At 32.3% G+C, this 26,957-nt stretch overlaps 1 protein-coding gene across 1 annotated transcript; it reads left to right on the top strand.

The window, feature by feature from the left end:
- The first annotated feature begins 587 nt into the window (after positions 1 to 587).
- LOC132729499 (neuroendocrine convertase 1-like) lies at positions 588 to 26,039 on the top strand. Its single transcript, XM_060715272.1, has 2 exons — positions 588 to 1,204; positions 25,899 to 26,039. Exons 1-2 carry the CDS (start codon positions 1,037 to 1,039, stop codon positions 26,022 to 26,024), a joined length of 294 nt encoding a protein of 97 aa, XP_060571255.1. The 5' UTR covers positions 588 to 1,036; the 3' UTR covers positions 26,025 to 26,039.
- Positions 26,040 to 26,957: the final 918 nt, after the last annotated feature.

The raw sequence follows: 26,957 nt of genomic DNA, 5'->3' as shown, positions 1-26,957 counted from the left end.
CGACCGACCTACCGACCGACCTACTTATTTATTTTATTCATTCATTTTTCTATTAATTTTTATAATATATTTTTCTTATATTGAACTTTTTTGGAGGAATTCAAATATCAATGAGAAAAAAAGAATAATTTTTTTTTCAACTGGATTATGGTTTACATTGTCCACACAGTGGCATTTAGGTGTTTGGGGGTTAACTGCTTTCCCCTTAAACATTACCGAATCGGGTTTATTTTTTCTTTATCATTTGATTTGATTAATTATTATTGCTATTAATGGATTATAGTTTACAACCATATCCTCGATTAAAGATAAGAGGCAGGTACTCACTCAAACTTTTATCAAATTGGTTTTTGATTTAAGTGCACAAATGTATCTTTAAACTAAAATAAAAACCATGGACAGAAATAAAAAAAAAACAACCAAAATCAATACTGTTTTATTATTAAGTCAAAATACACATGTGGCTGTTACATCGCGAAAAGAAAAAAATACAACTGAGAAATATTAACTGTGCACTACTCTATTGTAATATATAAACCGAGATATATGACAATATAAACAATATCTAAATCGCCGGAATTAAAGCGATTCTGCGCGTGAAATATACGTGAATATTCATAGGGAAATGTTGTCACTTGAAATAAGTACGGTAAAATAGCTGCGACGCTGCCTGGCGAGGGAAAAAATCGGCATGTTTAAAGACAATAGTTTAAACTGAGTGACAATTAACAAATTAGCATTTTTTTTATTATTATTTGGAATAACCGGACTTAAAGAAAAACGTTTTTTTTCTCCGTTGAAAAGCTTGATTATAATATAATTATCATTAAAAGTTGTAACACCTGTCGATAAATGGAATTTTTCACACAACTTTGTTTTATCTATTCCGGTTCTATATAAGGACATGTTTTGGTTCTTATCTTTACAAAGTGTAAGTCTCAAACCTTTGGATCTTTTAATACGAATTCGGATAACAAAGAACTTAGTTAACTTAGTTAATTTTCATAGAACGTGAGTTCGAGAATCACAGATTGATATGAGTTCAAAAATAGTTGCTCTATTAATACTAATTGCTGTTCAAAATGTTGAATTATTAGAAAAAGAGGAGGACCCGTTTACAAACACCTGGGCAGCTCATATTGAAGGGGGACCGGAAGTGGCAAAACGTGTCGCGGAGGAACATGGATATGAAATAATCCGCCAGGTTGGTGTTGTTGTTGTTGTAGTTTTGTTCTTTTGGGTTTTTTGTTGTTTGTTGTTGTTTTTTTTGTTTTCGGGGAATGGGGAAAGTGGGTTGAGGGGGAGAGGGTTTAAGATATAACGTGAATTTAAATATATTGTTATACAAATTTGGCAGATAGATTCGTATATTGTTGTTCTCTATCAATTATAACATAACTGATAAGTTGTGAGGGGTATTTTCAAACTGACGTTTACTTGTACCTTAATTTATTTCAAACAGATATAGATATTTCCGTACCAATTTTCAATGCACGTTGTTTTCATGTTTTAGAACGGTTTTAGGTTTAATTTCTAGTTTAATACATTTTTTTCTTGTATCATAATCATTTTTTGGACTATTTTTTTAAATGAATAGAAACAGTTTTAACTTTAAAATTGATCTAAATCCTTTGTTTCATCATATATATATATATATATATATATATATATATATATATATATATATATATATATATATATATATATATATATATATATATATATATATATATATATATATATATATATATATATATATATATAGATAATGATTATATTAAAATGTGTTTTCGTACATGAAGAGCTGAGGCGTTATTAAAATTGATTTTGCACATATGGCAGTTTTATTTTTCTCCTTCTAACAATATGTTACTTAGAATGTAAATTAAACATATTTTAAACTTTCTAGTTCAATACATTATCTGAATAAATTGCTATGAAATATTATGTTATTTTAACAACTGAATGCAAGATGCAAAATTTACTTTGACAGACAAAGAACTAAAACAGCAGGGCACCTGTATGTCATTTCATAATTATAGATACAATATAGAATATAAACATGTATAGATATGGAGGAAATTTGTAGTTTCCTCGAAAACATGCGTGCATTTTGGTCATTTTCCATCAATTACGTGCGTTTGTAAAGTGTATTTGATAATTTGTATTGAATGTCATTTGTATTTAATACCGGGAAATATGACATTTTCCTCCACCGTTTATTCACTTATGTATTTACAAAATTACGGGGTTACTAAACGCCTGTGGTAGATAGAAATGACGTACGGAGACTGAAAGAATGTAGTCTTGTTATGAACATATCTAAATAAAAAATATTTTAAAAAAAATCTCGTTTAAGAGATTTAAGTTGAGTAAATGAATGAATGAATGAATGAATGAATGAATGAATGAAATTTGAATGAATGAATGAATTTTAAATGAAGGAATGAAATTTGAATGAATGAATGAATGAAGGGGTTACCTTTAAGGGTTGAGGCATCATAATTGCAGCCACCGTTAGCACTGCGTGATCGTAGGTGGCGACTAATGGGTTCGAATTATTTAAGTCTATACATCTCTTAGCTCCAGCAGGTGAGGTGGTTTTGACCCCTGGTGTTGCTTTTAGCCAAAAACATATTTCCTGTTCGGCGCTATATGACCGAAATTGTTTTGGTGCGCCGTAAAAGCAAACAAAAACAAAATTTCATTTTACTTAGACGCTTCGATAAATCGAAGTTCGATACATAGAAGTTCTACTGTATTCTCTTTTTAATATTCTTATACATATTCAAGAGGCATTACTTAACACTACAAGTCTTTTATTAAAAACTTCATAGTCTCATTCATATTCAAGGGGCATAACTTTGTCAAAATGTTATTAAAAAATCATAATATATTAGAAGTTTCAAAGTAATACCAGAAATCATTTCAAAGATATTTTAGAAAGAACTATCGGGCCTCGATAAGTCATTCATATTCGGACGCACCAAAACTGTATGTTCAGTCACATTATAAGAACCCGGTACTCCACCTATTTGTTGTCCGGCTGTTTAATTACGGTTATGTTATCTTTTTTGAGAGAAAAAAACAACTCAAAACTATAACATAATTATTACACAGAAAAACACTTGTAAAATGTAAAACTATAGTATAGTTGCTTCGGATTTAAAAAAAAAACCATCATTTTATCAGATAAGACCTACCTTTATTTTTACATATATCATTAAACAAGCAATATGTGCACCTTTCTATACCGATTGACTGGTGGTGTTGGTAGTTTACTCTCCGGATCACGGCAGAAAGACATTCAATTGACCAAAACACAGTTCAGCCACCGCGTCTTTCCTGGGCAGGCTGTCAACCAGTTTACCAGTACTAGTTGCCTTCACTTTCACAAGGAACTGATAACTTCTGTACATGTAAGAGCAGAGGTACTCTGCAAATGACCATAGAAATTATATCATGATTAATCCTAACGGAAATGACCTGCACTGTCCAGGAATCGAAACCGGGTCCCCTGATTAACAGTCCAACGCTCTACTTATTGAGTTAACCGTACGATTATATCGATTGATTTTTTCAAACAGATGTTTTAATTTGGTCCAGGATCGAACTTGTATTCAAAAGCAAAAACAAAGAGAAGAATTTTAAACTGTCACTATAATAACGTCTATTACAAACATAGTTATGACAAAACAGATTTACATTTTTGCATTATCAAATGTTTAATTTAAGTTGTAAATTCGCCAAACTTTTGTCAAGGATACACGATTTAAACACTACATGTACTGTGGTAAAAACATTAGGTTTTCAATTTTTCTTCAATGAAACTACATACACATACATGTCTGTGCACGTGGAGCGGCAACCAGAACATATGTATATCAGATAAGGCATATGTATATGTATATCAGTTAAGGCATATGTGTCTTCTTTTATGTTACGAATATGTCTCTTCCTCCAAATCACGGAGCTAGATATATACACTCTCTTCAAAAGTGCTATTGTTACATACTTAAATAATGTTCTTTATGTACAGATGGGATAGAAGATGAAATGCACGTTTTGCTCTATTGTAACCTGTATAATGATTTACGTCAAAGTTTATTTGAAAAGGTTTTGTATTATGTCTGCTCTTTTTTCTTGAATGTCAGTAGCGGTAATCTAACTGTCATGATAATCGTGTATAAAGTTTTTAGAATACGTGGCAATGTTTTACTGATATACAGATTTGTATACTGTGAGACAGTAAACTAATAAACTACTAACATATATTCTAAAAACCCTGGCATTTTAATAAATCGCTAAGTCGAAACAGCATTTAAAACAGAACCACAATAATGATAAAAGTCTAGCATTCGGAACAACTCGCCGATTACCAATAGTTCTTATCCGAAGTTTGACGGAAAGAGCCGAAATTTCGCGACTGTGAAATTGGTTTCGCTGGAATATTTCTAGACTTAATTAAAATAGAATATTTCAGTAAGGTGACACCGTCGACAAGGATACACCTGGCCTAAAACCATTATTAAACATTTTTGAAATGATGTTTTGAAGAAAAAAAATAGAATGAACATACAAGGTTCCTAGCAAACAAGCATATGTATGTCAAAGTTTATTTCATTTTGAAATGTGCCTTTAAATGATTTAAAATGGTATTCTGGGGGGAAAACGAAACGCCTTGTATAAAATAAGAAACGACAATAAGCGAAAATTGCAAACTCTATGACAGAGTATATTTGTTTTGATAGGAATTGGGAAATTTTAATGATTTCAGCAAATGTCTAACATTCTTTTCTAGGTTTGAAATTAAAGACCAATAAAGAGTTGTGTATGAATTAATATTTCATGTTTTCTTCATTACATTACACTGAAAAAGCATTACTTGTATCTACCTCGTTGAAGAGTGTTTTACAGTGGGAATTGCAATAGTTGCAACACCTTAAAATGAAGGAAATACCGTTCTGGATTATTTTGCCATTTCCCAATTGTTAATACATGTATTTAATTAAATCAGAAAATTGTTATTCTAAAACATGTTATGGTCAATATTATTTAATTAAGTATTCATAATATTTGTAGAAAGACCCGTGAGGTATTCGTGTCTAATTATAACAGATTGTCACTTTTTAATATAAATTAGATGATGTATATATATTAAAGTTAACACCGCCTTAGTATATATCCGTACCAATTTCTGTTACAACTGTTAAAAATAGCATTCACGTTGATGACGTCATATTTTTTTTCTTTTTGTCTGTATCTTAATGAAAGTGATTATACATTATCAGACATGACGTCAAATTTTGCCCGCTCACGCGTCTTACTCAGGTAACACGTGAGTTACTCACGTGACACGTGAGAAGTGAGAAACAACCGGCCTGGGTTTAAGATATTTATATATATCGTATCTTATCAACAGGATTGCAGGTTCGAGCCGTACAGTAGTCAATTTTTAGATTAACAAGGTGTTCTCTCGTGTATAAATTGATGCTCGAAGGGGGGCATGGTCTTTCTTCCGCCACTCAAAGTATTTTACGTTTTTGATGTGACGTCAAACAAAATAACAACTTTTAACAATGAGTGTGTCATCACAAATAGTGTCGTTAACTTTTTCACGGTCTGCATGAAATTTTAATTTTGTTGGTTTAAAAACATATACAGTACAATTATATTAAAGGCACATAATGCCTCAAAAATGAATACTTTTTCCTTCTGTAGAAAAAGGCAAACACGGTTTTTATTTGGTTGTAAAAATGAGTTAAGAACATTTAGGTTTTTGTTTTGTTCTTTTTTTTACTTCAATACGAAACACTTAATCACTATAACTGTACTTATTGGCAAAAAGCAAAGGAAGCAAAATATGCGTATTATTTTTATGGCCAATGATTATTTAAATTTTTGGAAACTGTAACGGAGCACCAAATATTTTTTTGAAAAGCTTTTGAAAAATAAATATTATAGTATTGTATAGGCTTCACGGGCCTTTAAATTTTCATTTTGACGGTTTGTACGGAATTATGACGTGGAATAGCGTAGAATTTATACAAATTGCTCAAAACCCATACATTTCCTTATTTCCCGGATTTTATTTATAAATAGAATGAATTTACAAACTTGTTAAATGTATCATCATCGATATTTCCTTAAATAGTGTTTACAATGTACATGTATTCACGTGGCGTTGAAACACCTGGTTAAATGTATATAATTAAAGCAGACGACAGATTTAATGTAAATCGATAGAGATGTGTTTATAAATGGGAATTTTATTATTGAAACATGCAATTTGACATTTATATATGTGTACTAAGATGTAAATTTTATTTTTAAAATTTCGAAGCCAGCTTACTAAAAAATACATTGGTGACGTTAACTTCGGTCAGTCTGACATTTGAAAATTAAAGCAGCACGCTTATTTTCATTAAAAATGTAAAATATTATATAGTAACCAAAAGGAAGCAATTTACACATTATCAATGGCACTTTCAACCTAGGTTAATTACAAAAATAGGTCCAACTATTCAAAAAATGCCCTTACTGCGTTAGTAACGCAGTAGAAATATAGTTACACATAATGAAAAATTCACCATTAATCGCTCATAACATGTAAATTATTACTTCAATCTTGAATTTTTCTACTTTTCTAAAATATTAGTACATTTTTCACAAGTTTGATTTGTTCATCTGGAGGCATGCTGCTTTAAATCTGTGACAAAAACTATTTTTTGTCCCAGGTTAAAGTGACCTTATGCTAATGTTTATTAATTTATTAATTAGTGATATATTTCACTAAAGAGATTCACTATTATAATGGTGCTTGACCAATAAATAATTCATAATGAAAAATGTTTAGGATAAAATATAAAAACTACCTAAATTATATAAAGACTTGCCCACTCTTTTTCAAAATCAAATTTTACCGATACATTCCAAAAGCTATTTATATAAATTTGCCTGGCTCACATGGATTATTTATTATTTTTGCATAGTAATATATAAAGTTGAACATAATTATACTTGGATGGGAATGATGTCACTTTAAATGTTTCTTGAATAAAATCATTGAATAAAGTTTTTTTTTATGTGCTTTTCTTATATGTGTGCGTTTCTTATATGTTAGAATCAGATGTGATTGCGAAATAAAAAGATCTTAATTCTAAAAGATAACTATTGGAATCAAGAATGGCAATATTTTGGGAAAATTTCAAGCAAGAAAATAACAACAACGTATATTTAGCATATATAGATGAACAACTACTCTTCTGACAAATTATAAACATGTATATTAATAACAACAACAACAACAACAACAACAACAACAACAAAAACCCAATGATTTGTCAAAATATATTTTTATTTGTCCCAAAATTGGAAGCAGCTTTCATCAACATATAAGAAACTTTAAAAAAGAAAATCTGGATTATTAGTATTGTTATACAAAAGCGTTGGTATGATCATGAGCGACGGAGTGTGCAGAGCTCATCAAAGGAAGACAATAAATTGTGGCCATAACCATTTGCTGAGATTATGTTCCCTAAGAATTATTTAGATAATTTCACAAATAAATCGAAAGGCTATTTATGTCCCAGTTTGTCTATTGTACGTATTACGTAGAAAAAGGATTGCTTAAATATCTAATGTTACATGTATGAAATAATAATTACACAAAATGATTGCGTGCTTCTTCCATCACAAATTTGGATTCTTCCATTTGTGAAAGCTATCCAAGTGGATTAGAGAAGGGGTTGGTCGTTCTACTCAGGTACGTTACCAGAAAAAGCCAAAAAAAGGTCGCCTCACATGACCTCATATGATGTAATTATGTAATATTATGTGCAAAATGAAAGACCGGGTACCAAAGAGGCGTGCTTTAGGTACAATCCTACAATGCGTGCAAGAAGTAATTATATATGTATAGCATGATATATCGCCTTTTTTTAATTTTCACAGAATATAATAAAAAATAATCAGTATGTTAATAATATAAAGAAATGTAATTAAAATTTTTAGTCACCATTAATATCTTTATTTTTTTAATGTAACTGAACATTATAATTTCATATAATTATAAATGAATATTATGAATATTATAGCTTGCCTACAGTAACGCAATCATTTTCTCACGAAACAAGTACATTTGTGTGAAAAAGATATTATATAAATACGTCATATATATATATATATATATATATATATATATATATATATATATATATATATATATATATATATATATATATATATATATATTATTCTGCGAATATTCCTTAACTTTTCTTGTAAGATTAGGCGCGATTGGCTAATCTTAAAATGTCTTCTTTGTCGTGATTGGTTGATAATTATTCAAAGGCCATGACAATAAAAAAATCTTTTGATTTTATTCATTATTATAAATTTATAATTATGCGAAGAAATGTAAAAAAGAACGATACATAAATTGTATGACCCATTTAACAGAAAAAGAAACTTTATTCAAGACTTGTATATAGAACATCATTATACTAAATATACCATTTTTACATGATATGCAATTTTAGCATAGAGATTCTAGACAATAATCGTGACCCTGTCGATTGTTTTTATATATTATTACTCATATGACAATACCCAGAAGTTCGAATATAATATACAAAAACCCATTGACTATACTTGAATGTTTCCAATGTGCTTCCAATACCTTATTAATTATAACTGTCAAATTTCAAATATTTGAATTTTCATCTCGCCATTTTATCTTATAAGATAACAACAAACTGTTGTTGTTTTTTTTCTGTATTCAATGATAAAAATTGATTATGTTTTGTCTGGAACCTTAATGGACATGCCATATGTCCGTTGTTTTGAGAATTAGAAAAAATCATCATATTAATGATAAAGAAAATACATATAAATACATGTTTATAAATGTACATTGTTCCAAGTTCTTCAAGATATAAAACTTAATTTATATCAAATCACTTTAAAAGATACAATGTATACCAATACACTAAAATGAGCTTATAAAATCAAAACTGACACTGGTGCTTACAAAATGGCAATACATTTAGTAACACGAAATTATGTCATACAATGGTATGGCTTGAAATTAATGATATCTCTGCAATATGGGGACAAACTTGAGTTTCAAATCGTTTATAACCTGTTTTAAAAAATATTACATGTTTGTCACATGGAAGCATTAGCAATAAAAGTAGCAAAATGTAAATAAAGCAGTATTTTGACTTCCATACAATATACTAAATCACTATTACAGTGCTAGTTGCCAAAAAAGCAAATTAAGCAAACGATAGTTCAGGTAATTGGCAAACAGTTACTTTAACAGGACATCAAAATATAAAATCTTTAATATAATGGGTTTTAAACAATTAAAAAAGCGAGGTGGTTCACTCTTGCCAGATAGAAGTTGTTAAAAACTATTTCAATAAGTCTATCTGTAAGTACTTTTATGTAATATCAAATTGTTCATTTTATGCTGATATAACGAAAATAAAGGGTTGGTAACATGTCAATTTTCTTAAATGCAGAAATTTCTAATTATGTGCTAATCATTGTGACAATGACAAAATTGTGTAATTGAACACTGCAGTGATTTCTTTGTAAAATAGAGAAACATTTTTTTTCCAGACAATTCATTGCATAGCAAAGTTATAAAGATTTACCCTTACCACGCTAAATATCTTAAATGGACTTGTCCGTCATTCAATCTGGACAGAACCATATATATTTTTGGGGAACAAAATTCAAAATATCAAGGGGGTTAATCCATGCGCGCGCATCCTTAAAGTTCTGATACCGCGAACACTTCATCGGCCGGTATTTCGAAGAAAAACGAGTGGTGTGAAGAAATCAGAAAAGGTATGAATTTAATTTGTTTTGCAAAGAAGATGTCCTAACTTCTAGTTTTTATATACAAAATGTCTTGAAGTAACTCTTTCCTGTGTTGTCAGTATTTCGCGTTGAATGCGATTTTGATTCTGGATAGTGCGTACACCCGGCGTTGAAATGTTACAGAAAATGAGCAAATATCGATTAAACTGGCCGTTTTAAACGGCTGGAAGTTATTCTGTTGTAGAATCCTTTTCAAAAATATATTTTCAACCTTCGTTCTAATTCATTTGTACTCAAAACGTATTTAAACTTACTATTTACAGAAAACAAGGATTATGATATTGCGTACACTCTAAAAAAATCCAGATACTGCGTACACATAACTATGCAATTGATAGAAAGTAGGTATGTGAAGTTGGCTTGTACATTGTACATCGTAGTTCAGCTTGTAATACCCCAATTACAAGCTAGTAGTTGGGTATTCAGCTTGTAGTTCGGACCAAATACATCAGCATACACAATATTTGAATTACTAGCTAGTAGTTGGGTATTCAGATTGTAGTTCGGACCAGATACACCAGGATACGTTAAATTTGAATTACAAGCTAGTAGTTGGGTATTCATCTTGTAGTTCTGACCAAATACATCAGCATACATAATATTTGAATTAAGGGCTAGTAGTTGGGTATTCAGCTTGTAGTTCGGACCAAATACATCAGCATACACAATATTTGAATTACAAGCTAGTAGTTGGGTATTCAGCTTGTAGTTCGGACCAAATACACCAGCATACACAATATTTGAATTACAAGCTAGTAGTTGGGTATTCAGCTTGTAGTTCGGACCAAATACACCAGCATACACAATATTTGAATTACAAGCTAGTAGTTGGGTATTCAGCTTGTAGTTCGGACCAAATACACCAGCATACATAATATTTGAATTACAAGCTAGTAGTTGGGTATTCAGCTTGTAGTTCGGACCAAATACACCAGCATACATAATATTTGAATTACAAGCTAGTAGTTGGGTATTCAGCTTGTAGATCGGAACAAATACACCAGCATACATGCCAGCTGACAAAATACATCAGCTAGATAATATTTTGTATGCTGGTGTATTTGGTCCGAACTACAAGCTGAATACCCAACTACTAGCTTGTAATTCAAATATTATGTATGCTGATGTATTTTTTCCGAACTACAAGCTGAATACCCAACTACTAGCTTCTAATTCAAATATTATGTATGCTGGTGTATTTTGTCCGAACTACAAGCTGAATACCCAACTACTAGCCCTTAATTCAAATATTATGTATGCTGATGTATTTGGTCAGAACTACAAGATGAATACCCAACTACTAGCTCGTAATTCAAATTTAACGTATCCTGGTGTATCTGGTCCGAACTACAAGCTGAATACCCAACTTCTAGCTTGTAATTGGGGAATTACAAGCTGAACTACGATGTACAATGTACAAGCCAACTTCACATACCTACTTTCTATCAATTGCATAGTTATGTGTACGCAGTATCTGGATTTTTTTAGAGTGTACGCAATATCATAATCTCTGTTTTCTGTAAATAGTGAGTTTAAATACTTTTTGAGTACAAATGAATTGGAACGAAGGTTGAAAATATATTTTTGAAAAGGATTCTACAACAGAATAACTTCCAGCCGTTTAAAACGGCCAGTTTAATCGATATTTGCTCATTTTCTGTAACATTTCAACGCCGGGTGTACGCACTATCCAGAATCAAAATCGCATTCAACGCGAAATACTGACAAAACAGGAAAGAGTTACTTCAAGACATTTTGTATATAAAAACTAGAAGTTAGGACATCTTCTTTGCAAAACAAATTAAATTCATACCTTTTCTGATTTCTTCACACCACTCGTTTTTCTTCGAAATACCGGCCGATGAAGTGTTCGCGGTATCAGAACTTTAAGGATGCGCGCGCATGGATTAACCCCCTTGAATATGTAGGAAGTAAATAGCAAACAGTGCAGACCATGATCAGCCAGCATATCTTCGTTTTACTTGGCGCATGAGTATATGTGTAAAAAACAGGCAAATAGTTATAATAAGCTTGAACGGTTGTAAGCATATATTATTTAACTACTAGGCTGGGTAAAATTCAATCTGACTAAAGTTTAGATCTACTTATTTCTTTTATGTAGATCTGAAGACTACCGTATATGTTTCGCCTTTTTTATCATTCGGATTTCCTTTTTAGCCATGCAATCAAACCAGTTTTTACATAGGTATTAGAAAAAGTAATACGTGGAAGTTAACCAAATTGTTGATTTTTGTTAGAAAAAAATGTTTGAAGTAACTTTTAACAAATTACTTGAAACAATAGAGTCAATTTTTAATGGGAAAGATTGTTTTGCCAGTTAACCTGTCGGACAACATGTTTTTCTCGAAATCGTGAAAATTTACCTATACTCAGTATTGGTTTTCCCAGGGTTTAAATTAGAAACCATGTCACTTTCAAAATTATGAAAGCTCGCCGATGATTGGCTGTGTGAATAGTCACCAGAAATAATTTCGTATATGGTCACGCTCAGATCTAAAAGCGGAGCGTTATTTAGTGCTAATTTTAATCAGATTGGGTCAACAATATTTAACCACTTCCCTGCTGTAACTGAAAAGGACTTGCATTTGCCATGTCACCTTCACTCTCGTGCTGTCTAAGTTGTCTCAATGCTAGCTCTTTATCCTTTAACTATTTTAAGTGTGATTCGGTACGTATCAATGTGTGTTTTAATAACAGTGAACTTTCAACAATACGAAAATAGTACATTTTTCATAAATCTATGTCTATATTATTTGCTTTTATGGATCGAAGTCTTTCACTTGTTTATGGAAAGATTTTATCAGTCTTAAATGACATTATCACGGATGATAGCTTGATTATATTCAAAATTGAACAAACAGTTCGCAGCAGAATGAATACAGATAACCCCTCAAGCAAATAGAGACTGGTCTTTCCTAACAGTAATATAACTCCTAAATGAATATACGTATGCATATATCTGTGACTATCGGTATATCAAAGCGAACGAACTTTGAACTCATTTGAACTTAGCATGGAAACACCTGCATTTATCCTGTCAGCTCCAGGACTTAGCATTGAAACGCATGTACTTAGCTTGGAAATACCTGCACATTAGCTTTGAAACAAACAATCAGAAGAAGATTGCATCAGCGTTATTATGCACGCTACCGTTCATGCCCCCCCCCCCCTGGCACCGGTTATGCAATATTTAACATATAAAAATGATGAACATGTCTCAGTTAGTAACCACGCTGCTATTTTATATATCTACAAAGAGACTGTGAAACAATTCACAATATGCTCTAATATCAAATGTTAGCATGGTGTATCTTTAAAATGTAATCATGTTACGTCTTATGTTTGTATTTTATTGAAAATAGAATATTTTATTCAGTGTTTTACATCTTGAGATAATAAAAAGTGACACATATCCCACTACCCCACCCCCACACCAGCACCGTTTTAAACAGTATTCATTCTATGAGCTCTAATAATAGAATTAAATGTTCTATAAGCTCTGATAATATAATTGAATGAAGAACCTTAAATATATGATCAATTCTATTTTAACAATACAATTAATAAGCGTTTCGTTTATTCAAAAGTTAAATAATTAGATTTTATCACGATGTTTTCTCGAGAAAATTGAAACATTTGTTAGCACAAACACACTCGCACAAACGTACATTTCAATCATTGTGAGTGAATGTTTAACGAGATTTCCATGACAAAAATAATACTATCTGTTCACAGTTATTGTTACATTAACGCGGAATTAATTCCAATAAGCGAAAGTAATATGCATGACCTTTCGGGGAAGTCTAAACATGATTTGTTATTTTATTCATACGATTTTAACGGCATTGTTTGCTATTTGTTGTCTATATGAATCTTGAAGCAATTACGATATAATGAAGCACAAATAATGGCCATAAAAGATAGTTTAATAAATATATGACGTTATATTAGAAAATATATGAATTTTCATATCTTAATTATTTTGAATGAAGGCTTTATCAAATCTCATACTTTTCGAGATTGTATGAATAAGAATGAGTTAACACATTTGTTAAAGTAAAATATATATTAATTTAGCATGAAAACATGACAATTCTGTAGGTTGAGATAACATGTGATAAAATAAATATATGAATATAGTTCTTTCATTTTGAATTTAATAACATTGGCAAAAGAAGAAAACATTATTGACAAATCCACAAATCCACGTGTAATATAAACTAAAACAGTCTGGTTTATGCCCTAACGCAAAATAATATTATATCATTTGAATTCGAAACTGATATAGCATTAATTGTATTAGATAATAATATTTACAACAGTTATAATGATAATGATGATGATAATAATAATAATAATATTGATAAAAATAATGATAATAATGAAAGTACTAATGCTAATAATGATAAAAAAAACATATAAATAATGATTAGATGATAATGATGATGATAATATTGATGATAATATTGATGATGATGATGATAATTTAATCTGAATAAGAATGTTCATTGTAGATAACGTTTAAGTTATAAGTAATAAGTTACGATAATATTTATTTTGGCATATGTACACATAATACACAACAATAATCATGATAATATTACAAAAGGTAGAGAACGATAACACAACAGCATACTACAGCATAAGCACACTCATTATGACATGCCTATCGCCACGAGCAATGTGACAAGAAAGGACAAAGCCTCTTTTTACCATTGTTTGGTCCTTAAGTGGCATGACAAAGTCAAATTGTAAGATATATTGAGGGCTGACTGCACTAAAAAACTGCACTAAAATTATATGAAATAAAGGATGATTTGTAATAGTAATGAGGTCAACCTTCGTTATACATTTTTTATGGTAACAAATGATTTGTACCGAAAATGAAAGTACTGAGCATTTTCTGCTACTTTTAAAAAGTTACTACTTCGTTTAACTAATTATTCAACACTGCATATTTTAAAATAGTGATTTAACACATATATCAAACAGACAACCTGTATGTTACTTTAAAAAGAAAAAAACCGGTAAGGTCTAAAAGTAAGGCTAAAGTTTTAACATATCCTCTATTTCACTGATGTCAATATACATGTATTAAATTGTAGTTCATGATTGAAGGAGCGAATTATTCCGTTACGAACGGGTTATTACTGGATCTTGACAAATCTGCATGCCAATATCCTGTAATAAATGTACCTAAAAGTAATTTTATGTACATTTACATCATCACGATAAACCAACGAAAAGTGACGTGAAAAAAAAGCGTGCAGCATTTATCTATAAGACATTGTTTAGCGTTTTGTCCTTAACACTCTATCTCCAATGTTACACAAACTTCCTCCACTTATAAATCTTGTACATTAGTTAAAATGTAATTAAATCGGGTCTTATTAACCATGCAGCGTCACGAATTTTCCGTGTTTTATTTCTTTCCTTCTGTTCAAAAGTTACATCCGGTCCAAATGATATTGCTAATCTTACATTATAATTTGATTTTAAATATCTGACGTATTTCTGCTGCTTTTTAAGGCTTCCGTAATGCACATACCTTTCGATTGGGGAATTTCTCGAATTTTACAAATTATACCTGCATGGTCCATTATTTTAAACGTTTACCCTTTTAACTTCCTGTTAACACCAAATTATATTTAGTTCATTTAACGGATGTAATGTTATTGTTTTAACAACCTTGTAACTTACTTTTTGTCATGATTTTTACACCTGGTACAATGTAGTGTAAGAAACGATTTGTTAAGTATGATTTTTTTTATGTCACACGCGTAGTTTTTTTCCCTGCGTTATTTAGTAAAAACTTTTATTCAATAACTGGTTTAACTTGTTTGTTATGACATTGTGATCAATTTTTCTCTGTCAAGTTGAGTTGAACTAGTAATATATTTCAAAAGATTGACTGTCATCATGATAATTGATCAATAATTGATAAGGAAAAAAATATGATGAAATATAAAAACAGCCTTAATTATAAAAACCCTGTCCCACCATTTTTTTAAAGAAGTATATGTTGCCGATACATTCCGAACGAAATTTATAGAAATTTTCGTCGGTCAGATGAATCATTGAGTTCATGTGTTCATTGTAAAATTAAAAAAAAAAAGCACAATTATGGCAAACTGTAAAGTTATCTTGATACCTGTTCACTGAAGACACTTGGATGGGCATAATGTCACTTTAGCAACTATTTCATATTACTGACGGATCATTGATGTTCAAAATAATAATTTCAATTTTCATCACTTCAGAAAGACGTTTTTTTTTTCAAAAATTGTGTACCTTTCTAAGAATACATTTAAATACATCTACCATTTTGTTTATCAGTCAAGAGATTAAAATATAATCGAACACAAAGCTTTCCGAGTCAAACCTCAATGAACTGACACTGTTTGCAAGTTCTTTTAACGTATGCCAAACAATCTTGTTGTACAAGATGTTGAACAAGATTGTTCCCAGCAGCAACAGTACATTTGGTCGCAGCAGTTTTGAGCTGGCTTGGATAGAGTTTATTTTTTTAATTTTACATGTGCAACAAAACAATGGATGATTTTAGATGCCACATCTGAAACAAATGATTAATCACCTGTCAGTCAACCATGATTGAATATAACCAACATTTAATTAATATAGTCTTTATTTCAAAATTTGATTGTTTAAGTTTTGCACCAAGTAACATTAATATTAACGTTTAAATGACAACACCTTTTTGGATTGTCAATAATGTTAGAAAGACAGAACGAAAATTCACAAAATGTCGTGCCATTTTAATTACACACTTCCTAATTAATTGTCACGATTTCTTCGTGATTCCACCAACAACAAGGTAAAGACGAGCATCGTTTACATGTTCAAGTGTTTGACCCCCGTGTAGTATTTTATATAGCACATATAGGACAAAGAAATCAGACTAGTGAACTAAGTAAATGCAGCACTCCTGAAGACTGACTTAACATGGCCTAGTGTACTCCTTTAAAAATCTGACTGGACTGAATTAACATGGCCTTTGTACTTCTTTCAAAATCTGGCAGGACTGAATTAACATGACCTATTGTACTCTTTTAAAAATCTGACAGGACTGAATTAACATGGCCTATTATACTCCTTTAAAAATCTGACTGGACTGAATTAACATGGCCTATTGTACTCCTTTCAAAATCTGGCAGGACTGAATTAACATGGCCTATTGTACTCCTTTAAAAATCTGACTGGACTGAATTAACATGGCCTATTGTACTCCTTTAAAAATCTATCAGGACTGAAATAACATGGCCTATTGTACTCCTTTAAAAATCTGACTGGACTGAATTAACATGGCCTATTGTACTCCTTTCAAAATCTGGCAGGACTGAATTAACATGGCCTATTGTACTTTCAAAATCTGACAGGACAGAATGAACATGGCCTATTGTACTCCTTTAAAAATCTGGCTGGACTGAATTAAAATGGCCTATTATACTCCTTTAAAAATCTGACTGGACTGAATTAACATGGCCTATTGTACTCCATTCACAATCTGGCAGGACTGAATTAACATGGCCTATTGTACTCCTTTAAAAATCTGACTGGACTGAATTAACATGGCCTATTGCACTCTATTCAAAATCTTACAGGACTGAATAAACATTGCCTATTGTACTCTTTTCAAAATCTGACAGGATTGAATTAACATTACCTATTGTACTCCTTTCAAAATCTGACAGGACAGAATTAAAATTATCTATTTTACTCCTTTCAAAATCTGGCAAGACTGAATTAACATGGCCTATTGTACTCCATTCAAAATCTGGCAGGACTGAATTAACATGGCCTATTGTACTCCTTTAAAAATCCGACTGGACTGAATTAACATGGCCTATTGTACTCCTTTCAAACTCTGGCGCAGGACTGAATAAACATGGCCTATTACTAGTATACTTCATTCAAAATCTGACCAGGCTGAATTAACATGGCCTATTGTACTCCTTTAAAAATCTGACAAGGCTGAATTAACATGGCCTATTGTACTCCTTTAAAATCTGACTGGACTGAATTAACATGGCCTATCGTACCCCTTTCAAAATCTCGCAGGACTGAATTAACATGGCCTATCGTACCCCTTTCAAAATCTCGCAGGACTGAATTAACATGGCCTATTGTACTCCTTTCAAAATCGGACAAGACTGAATTAACATGGCCTATTGTACTCCTTCCTTTCAAAATCGGGCAGGACTGAATTAACATGGCCTATTGTACTCCTTTCAAAATCTGGCAGGACTTAATTAACATGGCCTATTATACCCCTTTCAAAATCGGACGGGACTGAATTAACATGGCCTATTGTACTCCTTTCAAAATCGGACGGGACTGAATTAACATGGCCTATTGTACTCCATTCAAAATCTGGCAGGACTGAAGTAACATGGCCTATTGTATTCCTTTCAAAATCTGGCAGGACTGAATTAACATGGCCTATTGTTTTATCTACAGCTTGTGAATGAACACAATTCTGCCGCGTCAGAATTGATCATTGAAAAGCTCCAGTCATTTATGTTTTTTATTGTCTGTATATTTGTTTCAGGAAGTGTAATCTATCTCAAAGTATAACATTTAGTGAGGAAACCACCATCATCATTGTTATCAAAAATCAATGTTTGTCATGAAAATTATTTGAATATGACAGCAAAAATATCTCGGAAACAGCGCGATACAACGCGAGCTATTTGTCTATAATGACTGGCTAATTAAGACAAAATGCAACCTCGACATTCACTGTCATTTATTCTCATATCAACTATGTAATTAGTAATATTGATATTACAAGTTAGCAAGTAGTAAATTGTGCTACAATAAGTGGAGAAATTACTAGCCCAATAAAAAATACACTCGCGATAATTTGGGCCATTATAGTGCTTTAGTATTGTACACCCCGTGAACAAAGAATATTTACTTAAATCATTTCTTTGAATAAAGCTGTGTTTTGGACTTAATTAAATAAATTAAATGACAATGTATATATAGAAACTTTCGTAAGTTGCAATGTTTTTAAGACTCATGCGCTCAACAAGCGTTTAGCAGTGTTTTATAGAATTGATAGATGACTAGATTTTACAAATAAGCTGCAATAAACTTGTATTTTGAGAACATGACAATATTTCTTTGATTACATTTGTGTTTTACATGAAAAAGTAAATGTTAATGGCTCAGTTCTAATGAGCCTTTTTATGGGCGGTAGTGTAAAGTGCACTCTTCCGTCACAGACCCCCCCCCCCCGGCACCGGCTTAAGCAGAATTCAACATTTGTTGATAGAATCAAAATTGATAGACTTATATCATATATAATTGGTCCCTATGTTTTTAATGATATCGGTATTTACTCATTTTCAGTCATGAAAAGGTGCAGTGAGTGATGATATTAAACAAAAACAACCAATATAATTTAAATTTGTTAAGTGTGGAAAAGTGTACAAGTATATATATTTGGCAATGCAAAATTAGCTTAACGACGAGTAAAATGACAAAAAAGTCAGTAGTCTGAAACTCTATTTTATTTTAGAAAGGTGTAGAAAGGTATGTTTGACTTAAAATCTAATGCTTATTTCTTTTGCTGTGTTAAAAGAAGACGCCAAACATTTCTCGAACTTTTATCACTGGACTGTTGACAGAAGGTCAGTGGTTCTACTAAAGTGCTCATTCGTGCAATGAATGAAGCACATGGGTGTACACGAGGTCTTAATCCATCAGAAAAGTCAGGAAGGCGCCATGTGATCTTAGAACTCGGTCTGACTTGAAACCAAACCAGAAAATGTAATTGACTGTATAGAACGAAAATATGTTGACAAATCAACACAGGTAAAGTGATTTTTATGATACAAGTATGTTCCAATCCTGGAGGAGAATCCTCTCTTACGTATCATGACGTAATAACATCTCAAAGATTTTCATCAGATTATATACTTTGAAAGTGAGCGATCAAATGTCAAAATTTATGTCTCAGTCAGTGAATAAAATGAAACGTTGGGGTGTTTTCTAGTTGACAAAGAGCGCCCTAGAAACTGAGATATTTGGGCAACATAATTTGCACTAGTTCCTTATGTAATATATGAGCCGCGCCATGATAAAACCAACATAAAGCGTTTGCGACCAGCATGGATCCAGACCAGCCTGCGCATCTGCGCAGTCTGATCAGGATCCATGCTGTTCGCTTAAAAACGCTATAACAAGTAGAGAAACTGATAGCGAACAGCATGGATCCTGATCAGACTGCGCAGATGCGCAGGCTGGTCTGGATCCATGCTGGTTGCAAATGCACTATGTTGGTTTTGTCATGGCAAGGCTCATATGTCTTGTCGTCGTATGATATTTTAATTTAGAATTCACAAGATATTGATACAGTCTATGAGTTAAGCGTGTGTCATATTATTAGCAGTTGACCTTTCGTGTATTCATCATATTCATAACAAATAAGAATCCAATTATATCGCGCAGTTTGCATGTATCGACCGGCAACATATTGCCTGTAAGCAATGTAAAGTGTTACAATTATAAAAAATTTCATGTTTATATTACTTGTATGAGATACAATAAAATTTTTAATGAATGAAATGTCTCTTAAATGAAATCAAAGAAATGAGACATTTAATAAGCACTTAAAGCATTTATATTAAGACACTATTTGTTATTCAATTTAATTCAATGAAAGCATTATGATTATATTAATATGCGTTTATCAAATGTTAGACAATTAATTTTGCTAAGTCTTTATGGTTTCCTCGTGAACAATTGCAAATATTGTTTGCTTAGTATACAAGATTTTATAGACGAACAGCTCAATTACAACAAGAGTTTTGCCAGATTTTATGTGATATATCTAGTAAAGAAAATCTGGAAAAAGATGATCCATCGTAAGCAATGAAACATGAGAATGGCAGACTCAGTTTGACTGACTATGTTAATGAGAGATAATGTTCAACATCACTGCACGCCCCTAGCATTGATCATTGATGTAGTTGTTATTATTATTGTTGTTGCTGTTGTTGTTATTATTATTATTATTAAATTGTTGTTGTTGTTGTTGTTATTGTTGTTGTTGTTGTTGTTGTTGTTATTATTATTATTATTATTATTATTGTTGTTGTTGTTGTTGTTGTTATTATTAAATTGTTGTTGTTGTTGTTGTTGTTATTATTGTTGTTGCTGCTTGTTGTTGTTTTTGTTATTTATTCTTCTTCTTCTTCTTCTTATTATTATTATTATTATTATAATTATTATTATTATTATTATTATTATTATCATAGAATTGTTAGTGGCAGTTTCAAATTTCATGTAAACTAATTATCTGTTGATAAATATATTTGCGTGAATTGTATGACACGACAAGAGGATAATGTAATGTCTATTCGTAGTTACGCAACAGTGTGTGCAACCCGAGTTTGGAACAATAACTTCTAATGTATATCCTTCATAAACTTCAATACGATCAAATCTTGTAAATTAGCTATATTATAGTATAAAAATAAAAAGGGGCCGCGCCATAACAAAACCAGCATAATGGGTTTGCGACCAGCATAAATCCAGACCAGCCTGCACATCCGCGCAGTCTGATCAGGATCCATGCTGTTCGCTATCAGTTTCTCTACTTGTTATAGTTTGTAAGCGAACAGCATGGATCCTGATCAGACTGCGCGGATGCGCAGGCTGGTCTGGATCGATGCTGGTCGCAAACGCACTATGTTGGTTTTGTCATGGTGCGGCTCAAATACTTTCACTTTTGACAATTTCTTATTTCTCAGTTTCTTATTTTGATCTATGAACCTGTCTATTTTTGAAAAATAAAGTTCATTGAACTATTCCTTAAATTGTTAAATTGTTACTTTAATAATTAACAAATTAAAGTTAAGAAATGTCTGATGTTTTTGTTATGTGCCACTAATAATGTACCAAGTTTCTTCACTCTCTTTCGTGTTTCAAAGATGTTTCATTTTTTTTAAGTTAAAAGATCATTTTAGTTTCGGAATTACGAACTTGCATGCTATTGTAAATTAGTTTGCGAATCATATATATAAATATATTCCATATTTCACTCAGACGAAACAATATCCTCTTAATATTATTTTTCTATGATCAAAATAGTTTTCAAATGTACAATGATTCTTTGATGTGACTTGTTACTTGTAACCATGGATTTAGCAAAAAGCGTTTCTCTACATCATAATGATACTATTTATCTTTAAAACATATACTTAGAAGACCACATTGGATAATATGATATAATATGTGCGCATAATTATGTTTATTCACACAAACGCAATACTATAATAACTAGCGTGCTTCAAAAAGATTTCACTTCGCTGGGGCGTTTAAAACAGAAAAATATGCAAAAGGTAATTACGAAATATACCCATAAATAAATTAAAAATAGTATTTGGGTGCTATTCTTAGTCAAATTTCAGTGAAAAGCGTTGCAACGCTTTTCAATTTTCAGTCATTTCACATATAGAGTAATTGGTCTGGAAAAAACGGAATGAGCAAACGATCTGAAATTGTGTCCACAAGTTTCTGGTCTAGACCTACATAAAATTGAATATTTATCTCGAAAGAAATATTTCCAGTCCTGACATGTCAAAGAACCTAAGTGATATACTGATTGATATACATGTATCAAGTACGCAAGCCATTTATAAATGCTAAATAAGTAGAGAAATTACAATACGAATGAGAGCCATTATTGCACTTTAATTCTTAAAACAAACACTATAAAAAATTGTTAAAATACTAGATATTTATTGGATATACATACATTATAAGGTATTCAAAAAGATAGTATCCATCTGGTTTAATTTTAATATTCTATAAATACTATAGACCAGTCACTGATTGACGGCTGATCCTTTACTTTTTAACATTTGAGCCGCGTCACGACAAAACCAACATAGTGTGTTTGCGACCAGCATGGATCCAGACCAGCCAGCGCATCCGCGCAGTCTGATAAGGATCCATGCTGTTCGCTTACCAACTCCATTACAAGTAGAGAAACTGATAGCGAACATCATGGATCCTGATCAGACTGCGCGGATGCGCAGGCTGGTCGGGATCCATGCTGGTCGCATACCCATTATGTTGGTATTGTCGTGACGTTGCTCATTTGTATTTGATTATTACTTAAAATACTATATTGAAAGTCTTTTATCCCGTCAGAACAATTTTACGGCTGATTGTGTGAGTGATAATTTATAATGATAAGATTTATTCAAAACACAAAATGCAAGCGCGCGGAGTGGCATCAGATTGAACGCAGTTGGTTTTTCTGAATTCGTATGAGTAAAATGAAACCGGTGGTGTTTGCAAGTACATTTGTACTATTTTATTACAATATCGATAGTGACAAGACCAGGTGAACTTAAAATGATAAAATTTGATGAATATTTTGCTTATGAAATGAGATTGTATTCATCCCATCATATAGTATAACTGCTGAGTGTTGGGGTGCTGTTTTTTATTGTTTTTTTATGTTTTATCATTATTATTATTATTATTATTATTATTATTATTATTATTATTATTTACGTTTGCAAAAACGGTGCCTGTAAGGTACTCGTAAAGTGCGCTTTTCTTTCTTTCATATTTTAACTACATGTATTTTGAATTTTATACCTAGTAAAAATATTAGTAGTATATGTTATGTAAAGAAATTAATGCGACCATGTACAAATACAAAAACAAATCATAGCAAATGCTAAATTTGTATAAATATACATGTACTCAAAACATTGCTGCGAACATTTTCTGTTGGGAGTCAGAAAATGTTGAAATTCTAAATAATCATTCTGTACACTATATCTATTTTTATTGATGTTTCAAGAAATCTTAACCAATAAAATTAACAAAACAGTGCCAATATATCTTCATCAGAATTTTACTTTAATAATTACTGTTCTTGTATATATAAGACACAAAATAACTGATGTTCTTCTAACGTGACTATCTTTGTGGTAACCATGGAATTAAGCGATAGATTACTGCTGTATACACTTACAAGTTATACCTTTTAAAATCTATTTAACAGACCATTAAAATTTAAGCACACGAAAATAACCGATCATGCAAAATACATATAAATCTTGTGTGTTAAAGTTTTAGAACAATAGACAATGACGGTTTGTGGTGAAAAAATAGATTGTTCTAGACATGACTTAAAATGATATATTTTAGGTATTGTATAAACAAGAGTACTTGAGAACTAAGTCTAAGCTTAAGTCATTTTATAATTTAAAACCGATGTCGTATTTTTATGATGACACAATGCAATTAATGTGCTATAAGATCTAAATGTTCACGGTCGTGAATCTAATTTACAGAATTTCCTGGATGTACCTGCAGCAGTTTACTGAAAACTGTTTTTTTTTTCTTTAAGAAGTCTGATTTGAACATGCATTTATTAGAGACAGTACTTGCTTATTAAAGGCCCGGTCACACAGCCTTTCGCGTCTGTATCGCGGGTAAAATTTCGCGATTTTTTTTTTGCCCGCGGTTGCCCGTGGTGGAAAATGTGCAAAATTGGCTTACCCGCGGTTTACCCGCGGAACAGACGCCGGCGACTGTTCCGCGTCCTTATCGCGGGTGAAGCGCGGCGGTACCGCGGCCTACCACGGGTATAATAAAGCAGCCGAACCGGGCTGTAGAAATCATAACAGCTCAAGACACAGTCCCGTGAATGCTCGGCAAATCGCGCTTTTTATATACCTAAAATCAGACGTTGTACAGACGCGATTAGGCCGTGGACAATCGTATTTGGGACGTGTACAAGACGCAATTGAACGTGATTAGGCCGGTATTGGGGCGCGCTGTTTACGCGGAGAAAGGCATTTGTCCGTGCTTACACGCGGTACACACGCTAATGCACGTGATAACAACGCGGTACAGACGCGGAAGAAACGTGCTATGACCGTGCTCCACCCGCGATTACCCGCTAAAATTTCGCGTCCTACCGCGTGTAACCACGTCTTAACCGCGGCCGTAGCACGTCCTAACACGTTCGTTCCGCGTCTGTACTGCGTCTTTACCGCGTGTGTACCACGTGTACCGCCCGCGATTACCCGCGGTCTAAATTTTTGGGCATTCCAAAACTTTTTCGCGCGGCCAACCGCGTGTGAATTTCTTACCGTGTGTAACGACGGGTAAAGTACGGCTGTATCGCGTCTTTATCGCGACCTCAAAGCGTCCAACAGCGTCTGCTTCACGGGCAGAAATTTTTGGCCGTTATTCGGCCGCGATACGCCCGTGGAGGGCTGTGTGACCGGGCCTTAAGGTGAATTAAACAGTAAAATGATCATAACAACATCATGTTATTTGGTAATGTTGAAATATTGCAAAGAAAATCTAAGTATATGGTCTTTTGCAAATAGTAGATAACACATTTCAATTCACATTTTATTGGAAATATTAATTGGCATGCATGAACTTTGATTTCAGAAATAAAACAAGTATATTATAGGGATCTAACGTTTAGTTTTATGTCGCAATAACATAGTGTAGGTCATATGGCGCCGCAAAGGAAATACGATTTTGGCTAACCTCGGGTCTTACAAGTTTCCAAATAACACCAGGAGTCAAACAACCTTACGTGCTGGAGCATAGGCTCCAGGTACACGAACCCATTTAGTCGCCTCTTATTATTATATTATATGGGATAAACAGTGGCTGCAATTTTTATGCCTCAACCGTTGACGGCAACCCCTCAGCAACTTGCCAGAGAGACACAATTATACGAGTGTGTTCCTGAGTAGAACAACCGATGTTCCGTAAGCTAGCTTGACAGTTTCCTCACATGAAAGAATTGAAAGTCTCTGGTGGAATTCAAAACCACAGCAGTCACGGCTATGCGGTTCAAAGTAAGACTTTAACATGCCCCATTTAATCATTAAATCAACCAATAATTGTAAATTTCAATGACTTTTGTTTGTAGCTTTCCTTAAATAGACAGTTTTTTTTATTTACAGTTGAGAGCATTTGAAGACCACTACGTATTAAGACATAATGATGTACCCCACAGATCTAAACGAAGTGCTGACGAACATACTGTGAAATTAGAAAATGACAACAGGGTAAGTTTTTATCTCATCTAACTTTCAGAGCATGATGCAAATATCAATGATGTGGATTATATTGAGCATATGTTTTCAAGCTGTGTTTGACAACTGTATTGAAATATCTGGAAAAAAGTGATCCCTCGGAAGCATTCAAAACAGCATAAATACATGAAAATTGCAGACTAGGTTTGATTGATTCTGTACATGAGGGATAATGAAAAAAAGCAAAATCCCTCACACCCCCTCATGCTAACTTGATGTGAAATCGAGTCAAAACGCCGTCATGCCAGAAATGCCCTAGAAAGTTGAAACAGTAATTTGAATTTCCACATACTATCATTGTTCAAAAGAGTAATGTAATAGGGTTTGTTCTTGAAATCAAACATCAAAACAGTCGATACCCATCTGTCATATCAAAGATAGACTTAAATCTAGAAAAAATAGAAAAACGGAAAAACTCAAATTGTTGAAGGCTTGGTTTGATTGAGCCTGTTCATGAACGGTGCTTATAGGTGTAAGTTATTGTCCCGTCCCCTAGCACCGGCTAAAGCAGAATTCAACATTTAATATGGATTACTTATGGTAGAAAATTTGAATTAAAAACATTAACCGATTTCCAGACGGCGGTTATTATGGAACCTTCAACGAGATTTGTTATTGTCTCAAACAAAAGAATGCGTGTGAATTCACGAATGCGTGTGTAAAATCACGATCTGGCATACCTAAGATAGACTAAAGTCACGATCTGATGTAAGATGCGACATTATAATAGCTTTAAAATTGTTTCTAGAATACCATATATGTTTTTTTTAATAATATGCATTATTTTAGGAGTTATTATCTTTATTGAATTATCAACACGTATAATGCTTAGACCCAGCAAAAATAAAGTTAAACAACAATTTCATCGTTATGTTTAGAATTGGTTGATGTAACACAAATGTTTACATGTCTGTATCAGGTTTTGGT

The sequence above is a fragment of the Ruditapes philippinarum genome, unplaced genomic scaffold (genome assembly GCF_026571515.1).
Source record: "Ruditapes philippinarum isolate M1 unplaced genomic scaffold, ASM2657151v2 ctg3486_1_1_1_1, whole genome shotgun sequence".
Taxonomy (NCBI): domain Eukaryota; kingdom Metazoa; phylum Mollusca; class Bivalvia; order Venerida; family Veneridae; genus Ruditapes; species Ruditapes philippinarum.
This window is presented reverse-complemented; position numbering and strand designations above follow the sequence as displayed.

Coding starts and splice junctions, on each gene's coding strand:
- LOC132729499 (XM_060715272.1), top strand. CDS start 1,037: ATGAGTTCAAAAATAGTTGCTCTATTAATACTAATTGCTGTTCAAAAT. Junction 1,205..25,898: donor GATATGAAATAATCCGCCAG/GTTGGTGTTGTT, acceptor TTTTATTTACAG/TTGAGAGCATTTGAAGACCA.